Source organism: Xenia sp. Carnegie-2017, unplaced genomic scaffold (assembly GCF_021976095.1).
Source record: "Xenia sp. Carnegie-2017 unplaced genomic scaffold, XeniaSp_v1 HiC_scaffold_24, whole genome shotgun sequence".
Classification (NCBI taxonomy): domain Eukaryota; kingdom Metazoa; phylum Cnidaria; class Anthozoa; order Malacalcyonacea; family Xeniidae; genus Xenia; species Xenia sp. Carnegie-2017.
Window position 1 is genome coordinate 13,210,610 of NW_025813487.1, and position 18,854 is coordinate 13,229,463.

The 18,854-nt window shown below is 33.9% G+C and overlaps 2 protein-coding genes across 2 annotated transcripts; both read left to right on the plus strand.

Annotated features, from left to right (window-relative positions):
* The first annotated feature begins 420 nt into the window (after nucleotides 1–420).
* Nucleotides 421–14,439, plus strand: LOC124452188 (receptor-type tyrosine-protein phosphatase T-like). Its single transcript, XM_047002772.1, has 22 exons — nucleotides 421–669; nucleotides 2,819–3,124; nucleotides 3,349–3,660; nucleotides 3,957–4,261; nucleotides 4,369–4,507; nucleotides 5,552–5,866; nucleotides 7,275–7,559; nucleotides 7,656–7,731; nucleotides 8,186–8,477; nucleotides 8,552–8,622; nucleotides 8,800–9,018; nucleotides 9,604–9,797; nucleotides 10,209–10,312; nucleotides 10,799–10,886; nucleotides 11,416–11,483; nucleotides 11,808–11,841; nucleotides 11,999–12,096; nucleotides 12,165–12,281; nucleotides 13,060–13,208; nucleotides 13,563–13,704; nucleotides 13,892–14,038; nucleotides 14,340–14,439. The coding sequence occupies exons 1-20, from the start codon at nucleotides 426–428 to the stop codon at nucleotides 13,696–13,698; spliced, it is 3,552 nt and encodes a 1,183-aa protein (XP_046858728.1). The 5' UTR covers nucleotides 421–425; the 3' UTR covers nucleotides 13,699–13,704; nucleotides 13,892–14,038; nucleotides 14,340–14,439.
* On the plus strand, nucleotides 11,626–18,348 carry LOC124451785 (receptor-type tyrosine-protein phosphatase alpha-like). The gene is made up of 6 exons (XM_047002398.1): nucleotides 11,626–11,637; nucleotides 14,809–14,942; nucleotides 15,346–15,474; nucleotides 16,582–16,739; nucleotides 17,092–17,227; nucleotides 17,772–18,348. The coding sequence occupies exons 2-6, from the start codon at nucleotides 14,880–14,882 to the stop codon at nucleotides 17,859–17,861; spliced, it is 576 nt and encodes a 191-aa protein (XP_046858354.1). The 5' UTR covers nucleotides 11,626–11,637; nucleotides 14,809–14,879; the 3' UTR covers nucleotides 17,862–18,348.
* The last annotated feature ends 506 nt before the right edge of the window (nucleotides 18,349–18,854 follow it).

Below are 18,854 nucleotides of genomic sequence, written 5' to 3' on the forward strand. Positions count from 1 at the left end.
CTTAGCAAATAATCACAACACTTATATTACAGAGGTACTGCTTCATTTAAAAAACGGTAATTGGCACCGTGTTCTTTGAAAGTGCATCAAAGTGAGGTATAATCCCCTGAAAATGTTAAAGTACTTAACTGATTTTCTTACACTAGCCTTACAGCATGAACGAAGCATAATCTCTCGCTCATTGTTGATATGTTTAGTTACAACAACAAAACAATATGACAGTACAGCCAAAATACATGCAGTTATATAATATCGTCTGTAGTTATTGTCTATTGAGTTTTACGGATGACTGTCGATTTAATGCGAATTGTTAACAATATTTTGTTGCGAAACGAGGCTCATTTTCTACTTGTTCTTTTTCTTTGGACAAAAAGTTAAAGACAACTTAATTTTATTTAGGGACATGTGGATGCATTCCGATTGTTATGAACGTTACCACCATGGAACGACGATATTTTAATTATTATAATTCCGTAAATTGGAAAGAACCAGAAAGCTTCACATGTTCACATGAGTACATAAATGAAACAATAGAAAAGTCATATCTTAAACCTTCTGCTAGCTTTGGAATCGGACAACACAAAATCCCTTACAAGTATATTTTATACGGTGGAAAAAATCACACTTGTTATGTTGTCATGAACGTGAACGAAAGACAACGTTATCAAGGTACATGCAAGGCAGTTCATTATAGTTTCTTCTGTGTCAGTTTAATTTATAGTGCATAATTGTGATTATAGTGTTTCGTATTTAACTTTGGTCAAATCCATACGGCACTTTGACCTTTATTTAATTCATCTTCTCATGGAAATTTTTTTTGCCATTGCAAAACTAATTGAATACACTCCCGGAACAGCCGAACATGTTTAATTCGTCATACATTTATTATAATAGATAGATAATTTTATTTTAACACGCTTACCATTGTCAACATACAAGTTGATTTCCACATGGGGCGTGTGCAAAAATGAAAATTACAATAGAATAGTAAACTACTTACATTTACGATACACAAGACACTAAATTGTATATTGAATGAAGTATAGCTAGGTTAGAAAGCTATTTACAATTAGTTGAGTACATATTTGTTTTGGGAAAGTGGGAAGCGATTTTTCTTTGAAAGGTCGCTAGAGAACTAATTTCTTTAAGTTCATTTGGCAATGAGTTCCAGACTTGAGGCTTTTTTTCATGCTATTGGTTCGTGGCTGAGGTAAGCATAGTGTTTTTTTAAAACCACGAAGTTGATAATCTGTTGATTCGCTTTTGAAACTAAATAAACTAGTAAGTAATTTTGGACCCGTGTTGTTAAGGAATTTGAACATGAGCTTTGCTTTACTTTTTTGCCTTTGAATATCAAGAGACTCCCACTCTAAAGCTCTCAAAGCAATTTCGTGATCAACAACATTACTCATGTTTGCGATGATTCTAGCAGCTCGATTTTGAAGTTTTTGTTAAATTTTTTTCCGGGGGGTGAAGTAAAACATGTCACTTACGTGATTTGCGTACTGTGTAATGCTATTGATATTTTTTAAGTATGTACATGAAGAATTCATTGTGAGCATAGATATGTATAATAAAGCCAAAGTAATCAGGTGCCCATATTGTTATCACCCAATTACTAGGTCCCTTTTGAGGAACGAAAACAAACTTTAATTTACGAGAGAGCTTTAATAACGACGTATTTCTGTTATTTTTTGGAACTTAAAGCCATGTATAATGCATAAAATATGCAGAAAATATTTTTAACTTGGATAGAAGCGGTAGATTTTTGTCTTTCACGCTTATAAAGTCTATGATTTTTTTGCATTTTTACTTACATTTTACTTAAGCTCATTTTATAGACAAAACACGTTTTTGAAAATGCTGTTAACTAAAAAATTCTAAAGAATATTTAAAACCAAAATTCTCGCAATAGGATGTGGTTGAAGTATTTTAAAATGGAAATATATTTTAGTGATGCACTCTGACCTACCCTAGATCCCCTACCTGTCCTCCGTCCATCTAGGATCGGAAGCTCTAGAAATTTTTTTAAGGGGGACTCAAAAATTTCACTTGCATATTGTACGTACTGTGTAATACTACTGAAATTTTTCAAGTTATGTGCACAAAGAATTCATTGTGGGCGTTGGCGCCAATTCTGCGATAATTGGTATTCATATATTCTGTTATGCCTGGTTGATTTCTTTTGAAAGTGAAATTGTTTTGAAGAGAAATTACCCAGACATAGCAAAATATATGAATATGGTCCCGCCTATTAACACAAGATTGACGCCAACGTCTCCCACAGAGATGTTGCGGAGACGACTCACCCCTTGTTTCCCTCCTTGGTGCCCACACTATGTATAGGATATACCTGATGTCTATTTGTTGTTATTTGTTTGTATATGTCATTAAACAAAATAAAACGTCTTTCTTCATATTTATGGAATGTCATAATTAATCAACGAATCCTGGCACGTACAAAAATGTTTGGTAATTTCTGTCTTATATACATCCAAGTGCATATAGCACTTTAATTTACATGCGTAAGATATTTATTTATTGACCGTTATTCTGGAATATTGTCAGAAGTAATTCATTTCGCTTTAAGAAGTCTCTATTTTCAAAAGTTGATCTCACATATTTCATATATTGTACTGCATAAAGTATTGTCTTAAGTGACATATTGTCTCATTTTCATTTCTATCTTTTGATTTGGATTTGCGTACAAGGGCACTTCTATGTTTGTATAAATGTTGTAAAATGTCGCGTTTGGGTTAGTATTGCAGGCATGAAAGGTTCTATAACCTTTAAAATCTACAACTTTTGTATTGTATAGGCTCAGTGACGTGCTTTGGTGAAAAAATAACAAACGCTAGCTGTCCTAACAATCAATACATGGTCATAAAAAAGGCAGAATATCGTGGATTGAATGAAGGAAATGTTTGTGGCTCAAGTTACAATTACAGTTGTAGCTTCGATGTTACATGCCATTTAAAAAGACGCTGTGATGGTCAACGGGTGTGTAATATAAGTGTCGATGATAATCTCTTCCCTTCCAATATTTGTGTTGGCCTGAACAAGTATCTTTACTTTGAATATCAATGTAACGACACCATGACGTCATTGGATGATATCTGCTACGGTAAATACATTATGCGTAATCATGCATGGACAGATGAAATGACACGCAAAAATTAAAGCCTTGTTTTTCTTTCTAGATACGACTGGATTTTCTTGAAACATGTCGAAACTGGAAAGTGTATTTATGATACAGAAAAATACAGTCATCACTAGGTGCAAGAACTCTTCGATTTTTGGAACTTTCCCACAACTGTCTTCATCCTTCATCTCAGTTTAAATTCTTAGATAACAGCGCCATATTGAAGTTGAACGTACCAGGTTGTCTTCAAGGAGTTAATAAATGGGGAACTGGTTATCGTCTTGATATGTTATATATCCACAATGATGCGCGCAACATTAATGAAGCTGCTTGTGTCAACAACAATGCTGTAAAACAAACCTCTTGGGGAGGTCTACAAATGCGGTACTACAGAGCTGGAAATCAATTTCAATGTTTAAGACCTCGTACTTCTAAAGAACTACAAGACAATCAAGGAGTTCATCCTTATTTGAAAATGGCTAGTTGTAAGTCTGCACCAAAAAATCAATTTCATTTCGGTAAGGTTTATTTTGTTCTTAATTCATATTTCTGTCCACCAAAATTCAAAACACATCAAAATATTTTAAATGATCACAAGTTATTCAAAAACATGGTAAGTCAGCTACGGAAAACATGAAAAATCAGCTCAGCACACAAGAAACAGTCATATTGGTATTCAAAAAGAAGGAACTTCATTAAATAAAAATAACTTACCTCTATCATTATTACTTACATCTATCATCATGACTTACCTCTTTCATCCTGACTTACCTCTATCATCATGGCTTATCTCTATGTGAATGTTTTTTCATAGGTCATATCTGTGCCAGGCCGTTGTTAAACGACACAAAAAAATTCCCTGACTCATTGTTTTCTGCTTCAAAGGCAATAAATTTGCACAATGCCGCCAATGCTAGAATATCCAGTGGCAGATCGTGGTGTGCTCCTACTGCTGATGGAAATCACTATCTTCAAATAAGATTTGAAAAACTTTATGCTATTAACTCCGTTGCAATTTTTGGAGACACAACAACCTTAATTTGGGTGACAAAATATCACATTAACACCACTTCTGATTTAATAAACTGGGAGTCAGTATCTAATCAGAATTCACAAAAAGTAAAGTGGAGTTAGAGTATTTTTGAAACTGAATTTGCAATGTTATGATAAAGTTTTTTCACACGCTAGTGCGACTGGTGAATTGTAGGGTTTAACATTTTTTTCAGGTTTTCAAAGGAAACAAAAACGGTTACAAAGACGCTGCTATATCAAACATCAAAGGACGTACAAGGACGAGAGCTTTACGACTTATTCCAGTGACCTACAAAAATCGACCCTGCATAAGGGTAGAACTTTGCGGTGGAGGTAAGAACTCTATTAAAATTGAGAACAGTGGCGTGGCCTGTGAAAGGAACTGGAGGAGCTTGTTTCCCCCCAATTATTTTAATGACCAATTTTGTAATTGAAGGATGTAATGAAATAAATTTCGGACAGCAAAAAACGATTTGCTTCCTGTTAACAGGTACATAGCAAAGTATAGTAAACAGCAATCGTCAAGCATTGCTGTTTGTAAGATGGACTTGAATACACTTGCTAACACATCTAACAAAATGCTACCATTCTACAAACGTGTGGCTTTTACATTATTATAAATCCTGCTTGTGAGAAATAGTGTTTTAGACAACATAATGTTAAACATTTCTTCAAGGGAGCATGCCTCTGAGCCCTCGTTGAGGTCTCACACATTTGACGATTACATTGTCCCTCCTAGTCTGAACAACCTGACGACGCCACTGATTGAGAACAATGTTATATTGCAAAGCTAGTAGTGTAAGCTAAATTCTTTTGATCATCCACCAATAAATACAACAAAGAATTATCCTTTCATATTTAATTTTCTTCTATATTGTAAAGTTTTCATCTGCAAGTTAAGATTCGTAACGTTTTAGAGCTTTTAAGTCGTTTTGGACTCTTGCAAAGTATTTTTCCCCAATTTCTTTGCTTTTGATTAAACCAAAGTGCCGGTAAATTAGAAATTTTTTTTAAACTTGCTCCATCCTCTCATGTACTTCTTAGATTGTTAAAATCTTGAGAATGATAATTTTCACTACAGCATAACGTTATATAGTAAAATCATTGTTTACGCTTTATTTACATTTAATTAGTGCACTTGAAAAGCAAATATTAAATTGTGTATAAAAAAAAAAACCTTTTGAAATTAACGAATTGTAATAATTTCAATGCCTATCACGTACATTGCCAATACCATGGGTACATTCTAACAGCAAAACATGCACAAGTATGCACCAGTATGATTTGCATAGTCCTTAGGCACTGAAATTTTACAATTGGTTAATTTTAAAGATCTTCTTTTGTTATATCAAAATAGATCTTTCTCTCTTGTTGTAGAATTGCTTCCGAGCAGCCCAACAGGTCTCAACATCACTTACAGCGCGTCAAGATACGTTATAATATCGTGGATGGATCCCCAAAACATTGCAGTGACTCCCGGCGCAGATGTTGTAAATCCTTTGATAAAGTTTAGGTTCATATTGAAGAAGCAAAGGAAGGTCATTTTAAACAAAACTGAGCCATCTAACGTTGCTAAGCCTTACATGTTGAGCAATCTTATTCCTAACACAATGTACACAGTAGTTGTAACTGCTGGAAATTCTGAAGGTTTTGGAGATGCAGCGAATGTTTCTTTTAAGACGAAAGAAGATGGTAAGATTTTATTTCATCCTATTGTGTTCTTCGTTTTTATATGTGTGCATCATTTCAAACATAGCTAGGAGAGAAAGAAATCGTATGCTACTTAAATCTTAAATATAAAGACGTTTTTACACGTTAAAATTTCATTGTGTAAGTGAACGTGGAATATTTCCCCCAATTATTATTTGTGGATTCTGGCCATGACTAACTCAACGAAGCAAACTGCCCCATTCCATTTCTTATATTTCATAAGTTATAAAAAGTATGAAAATTTTCATGCAAGCAAGCCACGTTAATGTTCCACGTGATTGCGAAACTTTTTTCTACAATTATTCAGTTCTTTTTTTCTACAATACTGTGCAGAAGTTTGAGGTTTTAAAATTATAAGTTAATTTAGTGGAATTGTTGCATCTTAGAGCTCTTAAAAGTTTCGCACATTTCGTATTCAGCAATTTTGCAATTAAGAAACAGTTTCAACGTATTGATAAAGTTAATTACTCCAACGTGTCTTTGTATTTATTATTACCAGCACAAGCAGCGAGCTACCAAACGACAAATCCTCCTTCTAACCAGCGTATGTTTTTATGGCTATTTATGCCATTCCAATTTTCAAAGATGGCTGTTAGCTATGAATTAGCTAGGATTATTTTCTGACATTTTCTTTCTTCTTCTTCAAAAGTGCTCGACAGGAAGTAAAATACTCTCGATAACAGTGTCTCTATAACAAATATTTTTCTTGTAGGGATCAGGTTGAAAATTTTTGCCTGAAAACACCATATCTGCTCAGTGCTTCAATGACCAGACACTTTGCTCGCAATACCTATCGTAACCAGTCCATGTGTTTGGAGTTACTTTTTTCTCTTGTCATCTTTCAACTCTTGTTCTTCAATATTTGATCATGATCTGGGAATAATTATCACTATTCTGGTCTGTTATAAGTTTTATCATATCTACCTTCCTCACTTTATTCGAAGTTTCCATGGCATCATGCAGACGTTTCTTCTATTTCTTTGCGTTAACACGGTGTATCCAGTAGAACGCCTTCTGTGCTTCTTTTGAGTTTCGGTCCTTTTCCCTCTTACATTCAAACTTGTTTTACTGTGTCAGAATATTTTCATTTACAAAACAAAACGACGCAGTAAAGCAATGTATATTTCACCTGTCGGACGTATGTGTAACTATTTGCACATATAGACAATTTTTCACTTACAATTTAAATTTGTTCTTAAAACATGGAATGGTGAGAAAACCATGATGAGCACCAAAATATCAGATGCGACCTTACACGGTCACAGTACTGTATTTACCGTAAAACTGAAATGAACTTACTTCAGTTGTCAAAATAAACGTTTGATTAAATGTTTTTTCTTGAATACAACTATACAGCATGATGCGACACTTTGACTGTCTTTTTATTTAGTTCCTGAAGGGCCTCCTCTAAATATAACAATCTCTGTCATCAGCTCTTTTATCAGTCACGTGGAGCCACCTGATAAAAGCAAGAGAAACGGGAGAATTGTCAATTACACTGTTTGTATACCACCTAGTGAGAGCTTCAAATGTTCAGAAACCTTTACTACCGAATACCAAAGCTTTATCATAAATGAGTTGAAACCAGCGACGACGTACTATGTGTGGGTTTTGGCAAGTACAAAAATTGGTTTTGGAAATTACAGTGAAAAGCAAATGGCCATAACAAACGGACGTACGTTTTCATTTAGAAATCTTCTCTTGCCTTGTTTAACTGTTACTAATTAATGGAGGGAGGTTGTGCACTTTAAAATAGGTTTTGTATTTTTAGTGCCTCCGAAAGCAACGGTCAACTCGTCGGAAAAAACTTTGACATTTTCTTTAGAAATTCCTACGGTTAAATATGAGTAAGTTATAGTACGTAAGTTCTTAGATCATTTATTTTGAGCCTATAAACACTAGGTTCAGCACATTTATTTACTTAATGGAAATAACACAAAAAGCAGACAGATTTTATAACTCTTTGATTCATGAATATTTAAACTTAAATGCTTATAATTGTGCATGGTTAATCTTGACTCTTAGAAAAGACGATTAACGAAAATACCTGCTGCTAGGGATCTATTCTGCAACCTGGATCGAGGGTGCAATATATAGCAATTCCTGGTTGTCCTCACTACTTAGCCATATTAACCTTTGCTGTTAGGATAGTCAGTTGACTAACTTTGCTCATGATCTTTTTTAAATTAAAAAACAAATTTTAAACTCAAAGGCTATCGTTGTTTTGAACCATTGATCTTTTTGGCGTTTTTTTTGCAATACGCTTCCCATGGAAAATATGTATATTTTATTTTATTTCAGGTACTTATTCGTGATTGCCATGCAAGGTGACAGACAGAATCTTCCATCGCCTTTTACATTAAATGTTGAAGACTTAGAAACATATTCGACTCCTTCACCACCAAACCTTTACGTTGCTGCGGTACTTAAGCCAAGTGGTGGTGGTATTTTCGTGTTTATACTTGGTGATGGCTCAAATTCAAGTATTTCGGGAACACGAGGTCGTCGTTCTCTCGAAAGAGTTTATTATAACGCTCCTCTAAAACCCAATACTACTTATCGAATTTTCCAGCGTGTGGTGATAAATGATCAGGTAATTGCTTAAATTTTTTTTAATGACTTCTTTTTGGGTTTTTTTTTAGCAAAATTTAATGCACTTCTTATCAGGGTGATTATTATTCCACTGAATGGAGTCCTTCAGTAAGAACAACTTCAGAGCTATTTCCCCTTCCAGGTGAGTTTAAGAGTATGGCTTTATTAATAGTGAAAGCATAACGTTAAACGAAATCGCGGAGAAAAATTGCTAAATGGACAGTGGAAATTTTTTTTCAATTTTTTCCAATAAAATAACTGTTTTTATATAAATGAATTTGCTGGATTCAGAAGCATTCTTTCTACGATGTGCAAATTTGAAGTTCGATATGGAAAAATCTGAACACTGCTTCTTTTCAATCGTGTGGTGATAGTGCATGCAATATTGAAGGGCATGTGTCTTTCTCTCTGTTTTTTTCTCTCTTAGGCGATAGTAAAGATGATGATAACAATGATAACAACGTAACTGCAATTGCTGCAGCTTCTGCAGCTGCTGTTGTTTTCGCTATCGTCTTTGTGGTCCTAATAATTCTTTGGAGAAGGTAGAAGGAGTTTAAAATGAACAGTAAAGTCGACTGACAGCATTAGTGTGAGAGGTGAACGTTTGACATTTTCACATGCAATTTTTCACTTCTTGCAATTGATCTTACGTGTTTATATAACTAGCTTAGAAACACTGCAAATGCTTTTTTTATCTTACATATCAGACTCTTCTTCACAATTGCGCATCATGTATTGTCCCATCTTTCTCAGAGTTAACAAGAGAAATTATCAAATACAATTGAACATTAAATATGTTTGCAAGATTTTACCAAACTTCGTTATAAGGAATTTAGAAACATGCTGAATATATGCACAAACAAATGACAACTCTTAGTTTTTTACACTATTTGACAATGTCTGAGGATATTGTTTTGGTTGTAATTAAAGAGAACGTATGAAGCATTTTCTGTTTTAAAAAATGGCAAGCACTGTTTTGTAAGATAAAAAGGAGCATGATACGCTTAAGAAGATTTTGTACTAAGAAGTACAAGCAGGCCAAACTTTGCGTACAAAAAACGACGAACAATCAACTCGTGGGTACTCTACTACTACTGTCTTCTGCAAATGATGGTATATTTTTCTAGAAGACGTGCTGTTGTTAAAGAGCCTAAATTGCATTTGCAATCAGAACATGAGGATAGGAATGGACAAGAGCTGTCCGTTAGAAACGACGCGTTCATCGTTAATGACAATGCGGATCCTGTTGTACGACCAAATGAAGAAAATATTTATGTAAACAAGTCAATTTCCGAAGAAGAAATGTATGGAAACAAAGAAAGTAAGTAATTTTTGAAAAATATCGTTTTTTCTATAACGTTGGTAGTTTTTCTTGATTACATTGCTTATTATATGAGACATGTTTTATTGAAACGCTCGGTCAGTCGACAAAAAGTATAAGTTTTTTCCATGTATGTAGTTGGTGTCAATAATAATGTGGTGTTATTTGAATTTAATTGGAGTTCCAGGTAGCTCTGTGTAATAAATCTGATTTCAAGATAGTTAATTATATTTACAACATTTCCTACTATGAAAATGATTGACAATACGCTTGCCGTAACGTTATGCATGAAAAGCAAAACAGCTTGATGATAAAGCTATCTTGACATAGTAAATTGTTGTATATTAGTACATAGCCATTGTGTAGCTATGTCCTTTATCTGACAATATTTTTCACATTGTTATTTTTCAGCTATCGAGACCCATAATCGGTTACCAATTCCACTCGTAAATTTTACTGAGCACGTAAAAAAACTGAGAAGAAAAAACATGGAGGAATTGAGGCTCGAATTTGAGGTAATGTGTTTTATGTGTTCTTTTCTACAGATTTGAAATCCTTAGCGGACTATAAATTCAGTCAAATTTCTCATAGTATATGTGCTATTATGAGTAGTTTAGCATCTTCCGCTCAATCCAACATTAAAAATAAGCAGAAAATTCACGAAGGGTGGAAGCTGGAACGAGGTGATAAAAATGAAATTTGTTGTCATGAAATGAAAGTTTGAGTCTTGGCTTGCAAAGTGCGGAGATTTTAAAAAAGAATACGTCCGCCGCACTGATAGGTAAACTTAGGTGGTTTTCTTTTTAACTCTAACACGGCTGTTTCATGCACAACCGAAAACAATTATATACGAGATTAGATTGTGTATTCATACCTATGCGGAACATTAGATCATTACTGGGTAAACTACGCAAACCAAATGTATGAGGATTCACGTTTCAGTAGCTATGAGTTTAACACACTTGTTCAGTTTTGTATTTGCTTACTATTAAAATTTGCAGGACTTACCAAATGGTCAGAAATGCAACTGGGTTATTGCCAAAAGTCCTATGAATTCTGCCAAAAATCGATATGGAAACGCAGTCAAGTGTAAGATTATATTGACTCAAAAACCATGCAATACTGACAAAGTTGTTATGGGAACACTGTCATGTGTCAGATTATTGACACAGCTACCTTACAATACCCACAATAATGCTTTTAAAACACCGTCACATGCAAAAATGTTTGGCCTAGATACCTTTAAAAAGTAGGAAAGACAGCTAGCCCGGCTATGTAAATTTCAGATCATCATCATTATATTTATTTCTTTAGAATTTTATTGTTTTCAAATTAAAGATGAACGTAAAAAATTTTACACAGCCGGACTAAATAATCGTACTGGCTCACCCCTCCTTACATTCACTAAATGCAGTGGCATGATAGAGATTTTTCCGTGGAAAAGTTTTAACACTAGCAAAACCTGATGGCGAAACAAAATCCCAATTTACGTTGCAAACCACTGAACATAATGATATCAATTAAAAAGTGATATGTGGGAGTGTAATTGTTATGTAAAAGAAAGGAAAATGTCAAAAACGAAAATTGTGTGTTCGAAACGTTATTTTGTCTCTTCTAGACGACCATTCTCGTGTGATACTCTCATGTGATGAAAAATCTGACTATATCAACGCTTCTTTTGTCGACGTAAGTTTCATTGAAAGCAGTTTTTTGCTCGCAACATCGTCGACAGTTTACGTTAAAGATTCGCTCTTTTTTTCAATTTATACATCCTTGAACATGATTTTGGATGTAGAGTGTCCAGTTTAGTAGAGTCCTGAGAACGACTTGTGTTGTTGATGTTGATTCGTTGACTCTGAAGATGACTACCTCTAAGGTTGTCGAAACGTCAGTCAACATCAACAATAACAGTCCTTCTCAGGACTCCACTAAACTGGAAGATCCACAAACATGTTACGATACTCCTGGGTTCAAACCATTTACTTTATAAATCCTTTATTAACTTTGTAGGGGAAATGTGAGAAGTACTACATTGCGACCCAAGGTATTTTATTAGTTCAAAATTTCATCAATATGATGCCGTCGACGAATTTTCAACGTGATTGGATTGATGGCGCGTGATGCAACTTCCGATGTTTGAGTTGCAGCTTACTTTTGTTAATTGAAACCTGCGGAAACACTTTTTCTTTTTCTTTTTGTAGGTCCCAAACCTAAAACTGTGAACGATTTCTGGAGGATGATTTTTGAACAAAAGTGTCCAACAATTGTAATGTTGACGACTTTGAAAGAAATGGGAAAAGTATGAAAATGTTATTTTGGATGGTTTTACATCGGAGATCTTTTATCTTTTGCGCTTTCTTCTTAAAGGTGAAATGTAAAAAATATTGGCCAGATGAATCTAACGTATACGGTGAAATTACAGTGACCATCACTGAGACAAAAACATTCGCTGATTATGTCACTCGCATTATGGTTGTTGAAAAGGTAACTTTTTTGTTTCCAGTCTTTCTTTCTGTTGCTGCTTGTATGTTTATTTTCCCTTGAATAAAATATAAGGCAGACCTGAGCCAATTCTTTTTGTTAAACAAATGGGGTTTTTTTGTTGTTTTTTTAAACCTGACCCAGAATTGTCACATAATCATATAGTTTTTTTTTATGTTCATTTATGTCTGCGTTCATTTTACGAACGAAACAGGCTATTCCATGTATTTGTACATCTTCGAGGCTAGTCTAGCTCTTATCACAACTGTAGCTGTTGTTGGTGTTGACTAAAATGTTAGACATGTTTAGAGGTTGCCATTATCCGAATGAAGTCTGCCGTATTTAAATACCGACACCAACAATTCCAGACACGACAAATACGACATACCGGATTTAACTTCTCACCTGACTGATAATCACCACCACTAAGCAAATGATGCCGAAATGCCAACATGAACAGAACTATCTCAGAACTGCACATAATGGGGAAGAGATGGGAGGGATAGTTATCAATATATATAACACTTCCATAAGAGGATGTCAAACTTCAATGAAAGGTTGAAGATTTATGTATAGAATGAAAAACGTCAGTGACGCTTCTGAGACGTAAGCGAGGAATCAAAGGCTTCGTGAAAAAGTGTTCATCAATTGTTCATCTCATGTTATCATTTTTTTGTGGGACAATAACAAATATAGCTAAAGTATACATTTTCTTCAGCTTCCTTTTTTTATTTTCAATTTTACCTCGGAAAAGGATGAGCAGTATCATTTACTTTTATAGAACGGCGAACATCATGAAGTCGAGCAGTTTCACTACAAATCATGGCCAGACTATGGAGTACCTCGTTATCCAACACAACTCTTGACATTCAGGAACCATTTCAAGCTATCGCACAAGACGAAATCCGGTCCTGTCGTCGTTCACTGTAGGTTAGTTGTTCTATCGCAACTGCGTCGTTACATTGTTTAGAAATATACCTGAAATACTCATCAATATTTTTATGATAGATTCATTTTTTAAGAACATTTTTTTATATGCAATTTTTTTCATGGTAAAAGGACCTTCTTTCCAAACTTTTTCGTGACTTCACCCATTGTCATTATTAAAGAATTAGTAAACTGTTAAACAAAATCACATGCTTCCGATCGGGGCATCTCCCAACAAAATGTTTTGCAAATATTATCTTAGTTTTACGCATGATCTACAATAAATGGAATTGTTTGTTAACATATTCTAAGAAGGTAGCTAAACAAACATTAAACTGATCTTGCTTCTCTATTCAGTGCTGGTGTTGGTCGTACTGGAGTATTTATTGCCTTAGATAAGATCCTTGATAATCTTGATGATGAATATGAAACAAACATTGATGTATTTGGTTTTGTGGAAGAGATGAGATCGCGGCGCATAAACATGGTTTAGACAGCGGTAGGTCACTTAAGAACATCTGGACAAACAGCATTGATCGAGTATATTTAGTTTAATTGATTTGTGGGTAAACTGACTCAAATCTTAAAAGCATATTTGAAAGCACATCAGATCAAACTTTTTTCCAAAACAAGGATTCCAGGTTTGCGAGAAATCTTATACATTTATTATTTTCTTATCAACCAAGGATCAATACATGTTCATTCATGACGCCATTATCGATCACATCCAATGTGGAGCGAATGAAGTTGCTGCTGTTCATATCAAGATCGAGATTGCACAGCTCTCTAAGAAAAGTAGGAACGGAAAAACTGGATTTGAAGAAAAATTTGAGGTTTGTACTATTTTTTGTGATGATCATTTCTTATGCTGATGCCCATCTAATGTATGTGAAGACTTAAGTTTCAACTTAAAATCATTCCCTATAAAAAAAAGTTACATAGGAGTACAGATGAACTCGTACTCAGGTCGTCGTCAGGTCATTAATCAAAAAGGCAAGAAGTATATTAACAAGATTCAACATTACATCACTCCTGATGAAGACACTAGACTAAACTAACTAAAGACTCAAGATTCAACGTTAGACTTCTCTAAATGAAGACAAAAGTTTGAAGGAATTAAATTTTTCTTGACAGCGTTTACAATCAATCACACCAGAACATCCTGAAGAACTTTGTGAAGCAGCACTTTCGGATGAGAACAAGAAGAAAAATCGTTATCCTAAAATATATCCAAGTACGTTATTTATACAAATTGAGATAGATATCTAGTTAGCCACTGACATTTATGCAAAGTGAAGTACCCGCCTTTGTTAATGGGGGGAATAGGTAATGTTTTGTGGCAGGAACACGAATAGGAAACTAATCGTCCTATTCTTCGGCGTGTTGAACACTTAGAAACTTCCGATTACATAAACGCATGTCTTGTTGATGTAAGTTTAGACATTTTCTGAATAATATAATTTGCACGTGATTATTAATTTCTTATGTAATATAAGCATTTCGGGTATTGAACACGATATCTGAAAATGACTACCGTTATACAAAAGGTCTTCGTTTCCTGGTGATTGCAAAAATGCCTAAAGACTTTGTCAATGATTTTTAGGGTTATCTTGGCAAGAATTACTTCATTGCAACGCAGATGCCTTTGAAGGAACCATCAACGACTTTTGGAGGATGGTCACTCAATATAAATGTACGACCATCGTTTTGCTGGATCAGCTAACTGATGATAACAAGGTTTGTGACGTTTTCATAAGAGCGGGAACAATTTTATACTTGATGTAAGCATGGTGGTGTTTAGTGTGGACTTCAAACAAAATCGGTTGAACAGGATGGGGAGAGATGGGATCAAAAAACAACTTGCACTCATTTTGCCTCATCTTTGCACTTAACTTTTGTTGTTTATTTGTTTGTGTTTCGTCGAAATACTCTTTGGCGCAGTCGTAATAACATTGTTCTCATGATTTTTATTTACTCATTTAGTGTAAAATACGTATGGGACAGCGTTATGTTATTTCAATATTATAACCAACATCATAATTTTACAACCAGCATTCCTTTTTATCAATCATGCTTTTAATGTGTATAGTTTTTTGCACACGAATGAAAGGCTTCAGTTATTCACTTATGGTCTTATTAGGAATATCCAATGTTTTGGCCCACGAAGAGAGCAACAAGTCGACCTTATGGAACATGTACTGTTTTGTTTGATTCAGTCGTAAAGAAAGAAGACATTGTCGTCAGAAAGCTCATTGCCTCTCCAACTTTGGTTAGTAGTTTAGTATTCTTATGGTTGCGAAGTATTGGACATATCTTTTTTATCATTGATTTAAAATGAGCTTGCAGGATGATTTTATTGTGTCATAAACTGCAAACCTTCCATGACAATATTTTTACTTCTTATTTGTCGTTCGTCATTGTAATGTATCTGACACCAAAAGCAAAAAAGCCTTATAATCTATCCTGTCATTGCGAGCTTGGGACTTTTCTTGAAAGTTAGCTTTTTTGGAAGCCGGAAACGTAAGCAATCGGGCTTTATATTACTTTTACCATCATTTCCGATGTGACGTCTTGTGATCAACATAACATGTTTCCTTTTGCCGCAGTAAAAAGTTGCCCTTTACCAATGTAAAACTAACTTTTTCTAATTCGTTACGAAATGAACTAATATTTATTTTTGGCATTGTTATATTTTATCCCATTTGTTGGTCGTGCTGTTTTAAACAAATATTGGGAAACTTTGAGTCGGTTTCTCATTTTGCAGCGTAAGCTTATTATCGTCAAGTGTTTAATAAACGAAGTTTTGTCATCCAGTTTTGTGATTGTTTTTTGGTTATTTGAAAGTATTTACTGACTTCATGAATAGATTTAATGTATATTTTTTGCAATAACATCACTTTGACATCACAGCTTATAATAACCATTATGTAATAAGCATCATAGTTTTGCATTGTGTAACATTTTATTTTCAATCAGCTACAATAGATTGATTAATATAATATTGGAAAGTAGATATTTTTATTTAATGACATGTCGACAAAAACTGCTTTTTTTCTATCTAATTTTGTGTTGTGATGCCACATTGATTTTGCAAGTTGAATTAACTTTAACATCTTTTGAAAGAAGTAAAATAACGAGAAAGTTATTAAGTAGTTTAAATGATTTTTATAATGCAATCATAAAGCTATGTGGTAAAATTTAATTTCATTATCACTTTAAGCACAAGCTTTTAAATTATTGCATTTTATAAGAATATCTTGACGTATGACTGAAGTTGGTTCCATACATTAATATGTTAAGCTTATAGAAACTCAACATATCATGCGAAACTGCATTAAAGAAGGTTTATAAGAAGCACGAAAAATTTCTTCTGTAGGACATCAAAGAAGGTCATATGGTTCATATAATTCAGTATTTATCATGGCCAAATCATGGCGTACCTAAAGATGTTCGCAGTTTGTTGCATGTCCTTTCAGAAGTCGAAGAAGCCCAAAGATCCGTGGAGGTTAAAGGACCTGTTGTCGTAGTCTGCAGGTATTGCAGTAGAAGTTTGCTACTCAAAGACATGTTTCCTGTAATCAAATTCGTTGCAATGAATGATAATCTTAAAATAGTTTGAGGAATTTGAGTGTGATAATTTTTTTGCGATTTCCTTTTGTCAACTACTTTTATGTGTGATCAAGCTTTTGAAATATCCCCCCGTCAAAATTAATGGATTGAATGTACTGCATTTAAATTTACTCGGACGTTTTTAAATATTTTTTCTTTTGTTCATTGAACTATTTACGTAGTTTTATGTTATAAATTCACCATTCTTATGTTACCGCGACTACAAGTGAGCCCTTAAAACGTTGACTCAATTTAGAAATATCAATTTTTCAATTAGTGATGGAGCAGGTAGATCAGGTACCTATATCACCATTTCTAATCTTGTGGATCGAGTTAAAATCGTCCAAGTCATCGATGTGTTTCAGTGCATAAAGTTGATCCGAAGTAGACGCCCACAGTTTGTTGATACAGCGGTACGTGGTGTGGACCATCTTTACAATAGTATCACGTAGAATTTCAATAGAGTGTTTGCATGTGACGTCAAAACAGCCATTTTGGGGGAGTACATCAAAGTGCCAAAGCATGAAATTTGCATAATTTCTTTTCACTATGTGCGATTTTCCCCAACATGGCGACTGATGAAAACACTCTATTATGTCACGTTTTCATGTAATGATCGTTTTATTCATCAAATGAAATATTTCATTTGTGAAATGTGACTTCCACAAGTGAAAGTGAATCTCATATACAAAGTTTTGGTTTGTTTTGATTTTGCATTGTTATTTCATTGGAACTGTTTGTCATTAATTATATTTGAGTTATTCATACTTACTTAAAGTTATTTACATATGCATTTTATGTTGCATTTTATTTTATATTACATCTTATATTACATACATTAAATTTTATATTAGGTATTATATTTTATATTAGATTTGATTATGTTTACGTAATTTATATGTCATTTTTTGTCTGTGTTTGGATATTTCTAATGATTTCCTCTTGATGTTTATGTAGGAGCAATTCAAATTTTGTTACAGTGCAGTGTCAGGCGTGTTGGAGTCCTTTGACGAGTATTCAAATTTCACAGAATTAGCAACGATTTGAGAACGTTAAACTTTAGTTTACACTCGTAGTTAAATGTCGGTATGTAATATCTATAGCGTTTACTATCGGATCAATGTAAAATACGCTTTAGATATTATAATAGAGGAATCAATTAGATTTCCTCAATGTTGCTTTGTTAACCTAGAGCGAAAACCATTCGTACAAATATGTATTAAGTAGTGATTGTTGCCTATTTAATTTTAAGTATTTTATAAGTTTTTAACTACAACGTATACGACGAGGCTTTATTGTATGCGGTGGAAGATCCACGAAAAGAAATAATTGTATGTATTTTAAAACAGCGGTATGATATCGTCTTAACGACAACGACTTCTTTACATTGTATTTATGTGATTATTTTGAACTTTTTTACGACCAACATGAATATTTTTTTTCAATATTTGCCGTCCATCTCAATGAAATATTCTAACTATAGCCTTTAGAAAATAATCATTTGTTCCTATAATAATAATACGTAAAAGAAAGATGGTTTGATTCCATTTAAATTTAATTCTAATCATAGATGAATACATCATTGAATACTTTTCAGTTATCGTCATTTAAAACGCCAATCTTACCCTTTCTTCAACTTCAGTATATTGTTTATTTGTCAGGCACGTAAAATTAATATAGTACCTGCCTGTACCAGGTACTATATCTATCTCAGGACTATACCAACCTGGACGATCTACATTTACAAACATGTAACGATACTCCCGGGTTCAAACCATTTACTTTATAGTACCTGCCTCTTTGGTATGTTTAAGCATGTCACGATTAGAAACATATGTTATTAATGTTGAACTGTAATTTTCAAAACAAACTGAAATGACCATACTGCTTGTCTCAAGAAAAAGGTCATCTTCAAAATCATCCAGCATTAAGAATATGCATGATTAAACTGTAATTTTCCCAAGAAGGTGTTTTTTTGGCAGAGTTTCTTCTCAGGGATTTAAAATGTGCTGAAATATTTACGTATGTATTAAGCCTGGT